Source organism: Bos grunniens, chromosome 21 (assembly GCF_055505025.1).
Source record: "Bos grunniens cultivar Pamir isolate PY7600 chromosome 21, Bosgru_T2T1.0, whole genome shotgun sequence".
Lineage (NCBI taxonomy): Eukaryota > Metazoa > Chordata > Mammalia > Artiodactyla > Bovidae > Bos > Bos grunniens.
In genome coordinates, this window is record NC_141185.1 from 13295510 (window position 1) to 13306657 (window position 11148).

The 11148-nt window shown below is 51.7% G+C and overlaps 1 protein-coding gene across 1 annotated transcript in view; it reads right to left on the reverse strand.

The window, feature by feature from the left end:
- RIN3 (Ras and Rab interactor 3) overlaps nt 1-3428 on the reverse strand; it is a 136251-nt gene extending 132823 nt beyond the window's left edge. The window contains exon 1 of the mRNA XM_086363179.1: nt 2885-3428. Within this exon, the coding sequence (XP_086219305.1) occupies nt 2885-2928 (44 nt within the window). The 5' untranslated portion in view covers nt 2929-3428. The remainder of the gene's footprint in view (nt 1-2884) is intronic.
- Between the last annotated feature and the right edge of the window lie 7720 nt (nt 3429-11148).

Genomic DNA, 11148 nt, shown 5'->3' on the forward strand with positions numbered 1-11148 from the left:
ACTCCACTCCAGCCTCCCTGGCCTCCCCGTGTCAGACACACCAACCACCACCCCCACCCCCCACCCCTCAGGGGCTTGACTCACTCTCCCGACTTCCTTCAGATCTCAGCTAAACAGGGTTTTCTTGGAGCGGCCTTCCCTAACCACCTGCTCCAGAACAGCTCCCCTGGGCTCCCATACCCCTAACCCTAACTTTCTGTCTTTCCTGCTGGGAAGGTCAGCTGCAGGCCGGCAGGGGCTCGGTTTAAGGCTGGGCCCTTCCTCCATCTAATGCAGACACTACTTGTGGAATGAACACTGAATGAATAGAGGAAGAGAAGCGTCTGCATCCAGAGTACTGGGCAGCCTGTCTGCATTTTCCTTCTCCCCAGCCGGTGTTTCCAATAAGAAGCAGACGGAGCTTGCTTGCCAAAATCCTCATACTCCTGTTCCAGGGGGCTGACATCCAAGCCACCCGCTCCAAGCCCCTGGGTGTGGGGTGGGAGGCATTCCCCTAGCTGTCTGGACATCCATCTCCTGCCAGCGAGGAGGAGGGGGCTTTGGGAGCGGGGTGGAAAGCTGAGCTCAGCTAAAGACTTGGAAGCCAGCCCTGAGTGGTCGGCAGGCTCTGGGGGTGGCCTGGGGGTAAGGGGTCAAAAATGATTGCCCCTCATCATCTTTGGGTACTGTAACACGGGTAGATGTGCAGCTCAGGGGCTGACAGAGGATGCCTGGGTGAGACTGAGAACTGCCATCTAGTATTTGAGTGAAGAAGGTTTGGGTCCCTCTGAACAGGGTTTCTAATGGTACAAGTTAGAAGAAGGCAGATTTTCTCTGATATCTATTGGAAAGACTACCACAGTGGTGGTAAGTTCCCCATCACTGGAGGTATGCAAGCACCTTTCAGGAATATTGTCAATGGGATTCCTGTACTGGGGGCAAGGTTAAATGAGATACTATCTCAGAACTCTTCCAACTCCAAAGATCCTCTTAAATAAAGCAACTTTTTTTTTTTTAGCAACAAACCAATATTCAATTACTATTTATGATGGATGGGCCCCACACAGTTTAAAGTAAGCTTGCACTGGTGTGTTAATCCTTGGTTGCCTGTGGATAGCTACTTAAATAGCTCATAACAATCCTCATAACAATCTTAAGAAGCAGGTGTTATTATTACCCCCATTTTACTGACGAGGCCAAGGCCATCCCATCCTAGTTAAGCAATCGGCAAACAGAGGTTATCAACAAATGATAATAGCCGTAATAATAATAACTATTAAAAGTTTGCCCTCCGCCCCAGGTGCAAAACTTCTTATGCATTATCTCATTTAATCCTCAAAACAACTCTGAAGGGTAGTTATTATTACTTATCTTCATTTTCTAGGTAAGTAATGAGGCACAGAGAGGTTAAGTATTAATAACTGACCCAGTAATAAACAGAGAAAGGCAAGAGGAAGTGGGTAAGGAGAGGTCAACCTGGGACAATTATGGGAAGTCACAGAGTTCGGGACCCTGGCCCCTCACCTCGCCTTCCTCCCTGGGAATCTCCTCCTAGGTCCACCCATCAGTACTGGATGTGGTAGGTATTTGGTTCTGGGGGGGCGCCCTCCCCAACAAAATTTCCAGTTCCTCCAGCGGATGACAATTGTCTTTCCACTTCCAAGGGAAAGGATCCAGGCTAGGACGGAAATGGGGGAGGGGGAGGGCGGAGGCCTTCGGACCTAGTGCTCTCCGGTTCCTCTGAGACACCCCTCCCACTAGCCTAGGGCCAGTTACCTCCAGCTGCTCCCCAATTCGGGGCTGCCCGAGAACAGCCCGTCGCTTGGTTTTACCACTGGGGAAAACTGAGGCCCGCGGAGCTGAGGTCACAGAGCTAGGCCAGGCAGCAACTGGGTGCCCATCACAGAAGTCGCTCGAGCCTGGCTTCCCCCAGGGCGCCCACCATCCTTAATCCCCAGAAAGGTTCTAAGAGGTTTGCCCAGTACTTTGCCTCTGAACAGGAACCTCTTCAACCCACTGAAGCTTTCCCTGGGCGCCTGCTGGGCTGGGCTGATCGAAAGAATCTACTTCAGAGGGCAGCCCTAAGCAATGTCCAGAAGTCCGAGGGTGCGAGATGGGGTGGGGGACAAGAAACCAGACGCTGGAGACCCCTCCCGAAAGCCGGTTCCCAAACCGGTTTGGCTTCATGCATTCCAAGCAGTGCCTCCTCCCTCCCGTAGGGGATTCCTAAGGCCACGCGCAGTCCGTGCGCCCTGGACCCTCCCCAAGCCCCAGGCTTCGCAAAGGCCGGTCCGAAGGTCACTGTCCGGGAATCCAAAAGAGGGGTGGGGGAGGGGATCCCGGTGGGTCCTCGGTCTTGGCGGGCGGGTGGGCTATTAGGCCGCGGGCGTGTCCAAACTTACGGGGACCCGGGTCCTCGGCCCCACGCGCGGCCGAGCGCCAGCACCCGAGGACGCGCGCGGGACACAGGCGAAGCGGCGGGCGCGAGAGACTGGAGGGGCCCGGCCCGCGGTGATCGAATCTGAAGTTCAGGCGAGACCAGAACACGGGGAGGGGGCCGCGATCACACAGCCCCTCCGCTTCGGCTCTGACAGACAGAGACGACCCTCAGATACCCACCAACCTAGCCCCGGACGTGCCGGCCGGTTTTCCGGCGAGCAACATCTGGGTTTAAAAGTTTCGCCAAGTCTTGGGTCCTGAAGAGGCACCAGGGCCGCCCCCTTCCGCGCAGTACCGGGGGGACCGGCCCGAGCCGTGGCCAGGGGTTCGGTCTCAGTCCAACACCCCGAAGTCCCGCGGCCGCGCTACTCCGGAGCTCCGAGCGCTCTCGGGGGCGGGAGGGACGCGGAACGAGAGGGGCCCGGGGACACCGAGGGAGAAGGGGGCGCCGCGGCTCCGCACTTACCCCACGGGGTCCGCGCGCTCGGGTGCCCCGGCTCGTCGGATCATGCCGCCGGCAGCTCCGGGACCGTGAAGGCAGGGGCTCAGGCGCCGGGCGGCGCGGGCCGCGGGGGCCCGGGCGCCCGCATGCCCCTGCCGCTGCTGCCCTGGGGAAGGGCCCGGGCGGGCACCGCCGCCAGCCCCGCGCCGAGTCGGAAAGCCACCGCCGCAGCCGCCGCCGCGCTCTGGGGCCCTCGCTCCCTCCACTTCCTGTATCGGAGCGAGCGGGGCTTTCAGGAAGAGGTTGGCCTTGGTGGTCAAGGGTTTTTTTTTGTCAAAAGCCTTTCGGCAGCGGCTCGCGGCCCGGAGCCCCCCACCCCCACCCCCGGGGGCCCTCGGAAGACCCCGCAGCCGCGCCCCCTGGGCTGGGCCGGGCCTGGTGGCGGGCGGCGTCGGGTCGGAGCGCCCAGCCGCGGGGTGCTGCCTGCGCCGCTCCGGCGGCTCCCGGAGACCGGGGAGAAAAACTTGGAGAAAAGTTTGCAGCTTGGTGGACAGTCCCGTGGGACTCAAGGCGCTTCCGCTCCGGACCGGCAGGTGGGGAAGCCGAGAGCTCTACGCAGAGCACTCTCGCGCTTTACCTCCTGCCCGAAGCAGGCTCAAAATGCCGTAGCACAGCTCCAGACCAGAGGCAGGGCGCCTCCTCCACGTCTCTGACAGGTGGCCACGCTGCCTTCTCTTGAATACCTCCACTGACGGTGGACTCACTACCTCACAAGGTAGTCTGTTCCTCCATCAAGCCAGGCATCTAATTCACCTATTCTAGGTACCACGCCTAGATCAGAGCAGAGGGAGAAAGCCAGTCAGTTTACACAAATACAACTACAGCTACTCTAGTGGGACCAGGAGGCCTCTCTTCTAAAGGCCTGGGCACTCAAAAATGCCTCCTGAGCCCGGGCTGCCCTCAGAATATCTCACAGCGACTGGTCAGCACTACAGAGTGACCTACAGAGTGACCTCAGTCTAATGCAGGGTTCCTCAGCCTCTGCACAATTGATATTTGGGGCCAGATAATGCTTGGTTGTTGGAGCCGTCTTGTGTCTTGTAGGACGGCCTCTGCCCACTCTGCCTGTAGCATCACCCTCTCCTTGTAATAACCCCAAAATGTCTCCAGACATTGTCAAATATCCCCCCGGTGGCCACAATCATCCCAATTGAGACCCTCTGGTCTAACATCTTTATTTCACAGATAAGGAAACTAAGACAAAGGAGGTGACTTGCCTGAGGCACATGGCAAGGTAAGGTGCCATAGGACTGAGGCCCAGGGCTCTGGTGAAAGCATTTGGAGGCGAGGCCTCTTTGCCCTCCCTACCCCTGCTTGCTCATCTGTAGAAGTGATATGTATAAACGGGAGGGGGTGAGGGTGGCACTCCAGGGTGTCATTATTATTAGTCCTCTGCTGTTGCTAAAACAAGCCTGTAGGCCACTCCCAGGGCTCCCTGGGCCCCAGGGTCCATCCAACTCTCACACCTAGTATAGTCTTCCAGGTCCTTCTAGGCTGATCTGGATCACGAGTAACCACACTCTTCCGTGGCCTCCACAAATAAAGGTTTCCTTCAGCACCCTGGTGGGCTTCCCTGGTGACTCAGATGGTAGAGAATCTCCCTCCAAGGCAGGAGACCCGAGTTTGATCCCTGGATTGGAAAGATACCCAGGAGAAGGAAATGGCAGCGCACTCCAGTATTCTTGCCTGGGAAATCCCATGGACAGAGGAGCCTGGCGGGCTACAGTCCATGAGGTCGCAAAAAGTTGGACGTGACAGCGACTTGCACTCACTCTGCTCCCTGGACAACGTCTGAGAAACTCAGGACAAGCTCTTCAAAGCCTAGGTTCCATGAAACCATCTCCAGGGCTCTAACCATGTCCACCAGAGGCCTCCACAAGGCCTGCTCCTCACCTCCTCTGTGAAGATAGAACTCCTCCGGTGGACACCAGACGAGGCCCCACCCTGACCTTGTTGCTGCTAACTGATGGAGGAGGATGTTGCCAAGACTGGAATCTGAGCAGCCCCCTTTAGTCATGGCCTCTGCCAAGCTAGCCCTTAGATTCCTTCCTGGGTCCCCTTTTCACTCTCAAGTCCTCACACTCCCCACTTCTCTCCCTGGAGTGAATCTGAGGACTCCTGTGGGAAGTGAAAATCTCCAGCTGTTTAGCCCTGCAAACTCCTTCCTCTACCCTCACCTTTTTTGGTTAACAGTTTCCGTTTAAGGAGTCAACCCTCCTCAGTTAAGTTCATGCGAAGATAACCAGATTCTACCCCCACTTTAGAGGACATACACCAATCTAATCTGACCAATCAGAGCCCTATACTTACCAGGCCCAGTGATTGGCTCATGGATGAGCACATGACCTAAACTGGGCCAATAAGATCCCTCCCTGGGACTTTATGTTGGCACTATCAGGAAATGCCAGCAGTCTTCCTCCCCAACCACAAACTGGCCTTATCCTGGGAGAACATAAGCTTGGGGCAGCCCAGTAGTTACTTGAGCCACCATGTGGTAAAATTGTGCTCAAAAGACAGTCAAGAGAGAAAAGTAATGCAGAGAGAGACTGTGCCCTAATGACATCTTTTGAGGTCTTATTCTGAGATGCTTAAAGCATCATTAGACATCTCAGGTATAAGAACCAATATAGTCCTTTATATTTTCTTTCCATTTCTAAAAACTCAAGCCAAATCTCCACCAGGTTTCTGTTAACCATCACACAAAGACTCCAAGCTGTCCGTGACTGCAGCCCCTCCTTCCACCTTCTACCCCAGCTGGGTCTGGAGGATGTTCAGGTGTGGCAGGACTGTAGGAATGCAGAGGTAAACACTTCAACTTATTGCCCCGAAAGACAAAAGGCTGCTTTGCCTCTCTGGGTCCTCCTAGGGTAGCTCTCACCTGCACAAGCTCCTCCGCTTTCCCCTCCCTCCACTCAGATGAGGGCAAATAGGCTTGATCCGGAGGAGGAATGTGTGAATGTGCAGGGGAAAGTCACCTTCAGGAGGTTAACTCCAAACCTTGGTGGAATTTCGGGGGACGATTAGCAAAGAAAAATATTTCACAGTACAGTCTTATTTTTCAAAACCATGCTCTGAGTTGGATTACAGACTTTGAGGAAACAGAGCATATTTGTTCAACAGAAATTTTCCTAGTATATGGAGTAGTTAAAAGTTACTAACTACTCTTTCCTAGTATATGGAGTAGTTAAGAGTAGGGACTGGAGTCAGGAGTTCAGTTCAGTTCAGTCGCTCAGTCGTGTCTGACTCTTTTCTACACCATGAATTGCAGCACTCCAGGCCTCCCTGTCCATCACCAACTTCCGGAGTTTACCCAAACTCATGTCCATCGAGTCGATGATGCCATCCAACCATCCCATCCTCTGTCGTCCCCTTCTCTTCCTGCCCCCAATCCCTCCCAGCATCAGGGTCTTTTCAAATGAGTCAGCTCTTTGCATCAGGTGACCAAAGTATTGGAGCTTCAGCTTCAACATCAGTCCTTCCAATGAACACCCAGGACTGATCTTTAGGATGGACTGGTTGGATCTCCTTGCAGTCCAAGGGACTCTCAAGAGTCTTCTCCAACACCACAGTTCAAAAGCATCAATTCTTCGGCACTCAGCTTTCTTCACAGTCCAATTCTCACATCCATACATGACCACTGGAAAAACCATAGCCTTGACTAGATGGACCTTTGTTGGCAAAGTAATGTCTCTGCTTTTGTATATGCTATCTAGGTTGGTCATAACTTTCCTTCCAAGGAGGAAGCGTCTTTTAATTTCATGGCTGCAGTCACCATCTGCAGTGATTTTGGAGCCCAGAAAAATAAAATCTGATACTGTTTCCCCATCTATTTGCCATGAAGTGATGGGACCAGATGCCATGATCTTCGTTTTCTGAATGTTGAGCTTTAAGCCAACTTGTCACTGTCCTCTTTCACTTTCATCAAGAGGCTTTTTAGTTCCTCTTCACTTTCTGACAGATGGGTGGTGTCATCTGCATATCTGAGGTGATTGATATTTCTCCCAGCAATCTTGATTCCAGCTTGTGCTTCTTCCAGCCCAGCATTTCTCATGATGTACTCTGCATAGAAGTTAAATAAGCAGGGTGACAATATACAGCCTTGATGTACTCCTTTTCCTATTTGGAACCAGTCTGTTGTTCCATGTCCAGTTCTAACTGTTGCTTCCTGACCTGCATATAGGTTTCTCAAGAAGCAGGTCAGGTGGTCTGGTATGCCCATCTCTTTCAGAATTTTCCACAGTTTATTGTGATCCACACAGTCAAAGGATTTGGCATAGCCAATAAAGCAGAAATAGATGTTTTTCTGGAACTCTCTTACTTTTTCCATGATCCGGTGGATGTTGGCAATTTGATCTCTGGTTTCTCTGCCTTTTCTAAAACCAGCTTGAACATCTGGAAGTTCACGGTTCACGTATTGCTGAAGCCCGGCTTGGAGAATTTTGAGCATTACTTAACTAGTGTGTGAGATGAGTGGCAATTGTGTGGTAGTTTGAGCATTCTTTGGCATTGCCTTTCTTTGGGATTGGAATGAAAACTGACCTTTTCCAGTCCTGTGGCCACAGTTGAGTTTTCCAAATTTGCTGGCATATTGAGTGCAGCACTTTCACAGCATCATCTTTCAGGATTTGAAATAGCTCAACTGGAATTCCATCACCTCCACTAGCTTTCAGGAGGCCAGGGTTCAAATCCTAGCTCTGCCACTTAGCGCCTGTGCAGCCTTAGGCAAACTACTTCACCTCTGTGTGACTCAGTTTCTTCATCTGTGAGATGGGACAGTAATAGCGCCTACCTCATAGGGATTCTGTGACTGTTGCATGAACTAATGTAGGTAAGGGACTTAGAACAGACCCTGGCATGTAGTAAGTACTCAGTAAGTATTAACAATTATTTGCGCTATGACTAAGCACAAATGAATCAGTCAGCTCTCACAGGTACTTCTGATTAGGATAATTTGAGTAGGGCTTCCCTGATGACTTAAGTAGTAAAGAATTTGCCTGTAATCTAGGAGAAGCAGAAGAAACTGGTTTAGTCCTTGGTTTGGGAAGATCCCCTGGAAAAGGGATAGGCTACCTCCTCCAGTATTCTTGGGTTTCTCTGGTGGCTCAGATGGTAAAGAATCCGCCTGCAATGCGGGAGACCTGGGTTCGATCCCTGGGTTGGGAAGATCCCTTGGAGGAGGGCATGGCAACCCACTCCAGTGTTCTTGCCTGGAGAATCCCATGGAAAGAGGAGCCTGGCGGGCTACAGTTACATGTGCATGAGGAGGATTTAGTAAACGTGTAGTGGGAAGTAAAAGGGACTGTGCTACCACTCTTAGGTCTATTATCTTCCTCAGCCTGAAGACGAAAAGGAGTGGTTACCAGACCCAGAAGCAGAGAGTCCTGTCCTGTAGAATGATCACCTAGGGAGCAGACCAAGGACCCTCAGTCCAGGGATGCAGCCAGGAAAATAAATAATTTGAATCATCTCCCTCCACCTAACCTCCAGCAAGCAGTGGTCCCTTCAGTTGCTAAAGTCAGCTGGAAGCCAGAGGGCTTGGGAGCCTATTGGTCAGTCCCTGTAGGGGTGGAATCCCTCTGGGTCAGACTCCTGGGGTGTGGGGAAGGACTGGGGTCAGGGAGGCCAAAACTGTAGAATCAGATAAAATGAACTCAAATCTTACTGGACTTTGGCAGGCAGTCTTGGGCAAATCAGCCAAGGGACCAGACAGATGAGTGAAACCATCTTGGATCCTCTGGACCAGCCCATCTGCTAGCCAGATATCACGCAGTGACCTCTGTCAATGTCACATGGACCAGGAGAATCACTGGACAAGTCCTACCTGAATTCTTGACTGGGAAAATTGTGAAATAAAATAAAAATGTTTGGGGCAGTTTTGTTTTGCAAAAATAGACACAGAAAGCAGCTGTCTTCCTGAGGCTTTTCCATCTTCTTCTGACCTCCTCCCCCAACCAGAGCTCCAACATTTCTGTTCCCTGTTACTTTGGTGAAATATGTTGAAAGTGGTGGAGAAAAACTTTATTATTGCAAAATCCATCAGTACCCTTTGGGTCAGCCAGGAACACAGTGTCTGCAGCGACTGGGTAGGGGCTGAGGTGACCTAAGAACCCGGCTCTAGAGGAAGTGGCAGCCTCTTCTCAGTTCTCCCCAGCAGATGCCCAGCAGGAATGAGGGTCTGTGCATAAAGGGCCTTACAATTTTAAAAAAGAGTAAAAACTGGGACTCTGGATTTTTATAGGACTGTATCAGATTTCTGAAATATGACCCTGACTAAAGAAGCATTTCTAAAAGCCCAGTTATCCTATGGATGCTGGCTGAGGATCTGACCACACCTTCTGTACCTTCAGCCACTCTGAGACTCCATGTGGCAGGAAGGTGAATCTGACTCATGTGAAGGTGTGCCTAGTGGAACCCACAGGTGCACAGGGATTCCATAGGATCCAGAAGGGATGGGATCCTGACAGATAATGTTTGGCCCTGGTGGCTCAGATGGTAAAGAATCTGCCTGCAATGTGGGAGACCCAGGTTTGATCCCTGGGTCAGGAAGATCCCCTAGAGAAGGGAATGGCTACCCACTCCAGTATTCTTGCCTGGAGAATCCCATGGACAGAGGAACTTGGCAGGCTTCAGTCCTGCTGCTGCTGCTGCTGCTAAGTCGCTTCAGTCATGTCCGACTCTATGCGACCACAGAGACAGCAGCCCACCAGACTTCCCCGTCCCTGGGATTCTCCAGGCAAGAACACTGGAGTGGGTTGCCATTTCCTTCTCCAATCCATGAAAGTGAAAAGTGAAAGTGAAGTCGCTCAGGTCGTCTACTTGAAAGTTATACAGTTGTGTCCGACTCCTAGGGACCCCATGGACTGCAGTCTACCAGGCTCCTCCGTCCATGGGATTTTCCAGGCAAGAGTACTGGAGTGGAGTGCCATTGCCTTCTCTGCGCTTCAGTCCATGGGGTCGCAAAGAGTCAGACACAACTGAGCGACTAACACCCTTTTCTGTCCCCTAGAACCAAGCAGGATATCTTTAGTCCCAGTCTCTGGCATTCTGCCTCATTGTCCTCTCTCTGCAGGTCCCCATCTTTCTTCCCTCCTCTCTGCAGACAGACAGCCCCACAACCTCCAAGTTTCCAAGTCTCAGTTAACCCTGTATAGAGACTGACGAACATCCCATGGTCCCGATTCCCAGTTCTCTGGAGATAACATCTGATTATCGTCTTGGACGCGAGGGGTTGGCAATCCCAGAGAGCAAGGGTGCTCGTGAGCTGAGGACACACCCAACAGACTTTTAAAGCAACCTCCAATCTGGATTATTGGGGCAGCTTCTTGTCTGCTGTCCCACTTGCCCTCAGCCAGCCCCACTCATCACTGTGGCAGAAACTGAAAGCTTTCAAGATCTTTCTTAGAGAACTGCTCTCTTGCTCAGTCACTGCATTGGTTCATCTAACTCCAGGTTCTTCTCTGAAGCCTGCATGCTCCCTACTAAAGTACCCTCTTAAACCACACTTGTTACATATTTCTAGACACTACGATGTTCTCATGCCTCTGTTATCCTTAGCATGAGAGTGCCAGCTCTCTAGGAGCAGGGAATATGCCCTCTTTTTAAAATTTTTTTCTCTCCCCTCATCAATCTTCAGTGGAGGGATTTGCAAGCAGCAGGCACTTAATCTCTTATTGTCTAAATAAACAGACTTGTAACCAAGGAGAAAGCCTGCTCTGTTTCTGAGTCCTGTGTCATTGTTTGACTTGTCCCTGCTTTGTTCTGTCAGGTTCCTATGCAATATTGCTCTCTACAGCATTGGACCTCACTTCTATCACCAGTCGCATCCACAACTGGGTATTGTTTTTCTTTGGCTCCATCCGTTCATTCTTTCTTGAGTGTTTTCTCCACTGATCTCCAATAGCATATTGGGGACCTACCGACCTGGGGAGTTCCTCTTTCCGTATCCTATCATTTTGCCTTTTCATATCGTTCATGGGGTTCTCAAGGCAAAAATACTGAAGTGGTTTGCCATTCCCTTCTCCAGTGGACCACATTCTGTCAGACCTCTCCACCATGACCCGCCCATCTTGGGTGGCCCCACAGGGCATGGCTTAGTTTCAATGAGTTAGACAAGGCTGTGGTCCATGTGAACAGATTGGCTAGTTTCCTGTGATTATGGTTTCACTGTGTCTGCCCTCTGATGCCCTCTTGCAACATCTACCATCTTACTTGGGTTTCTCTTACCTTGG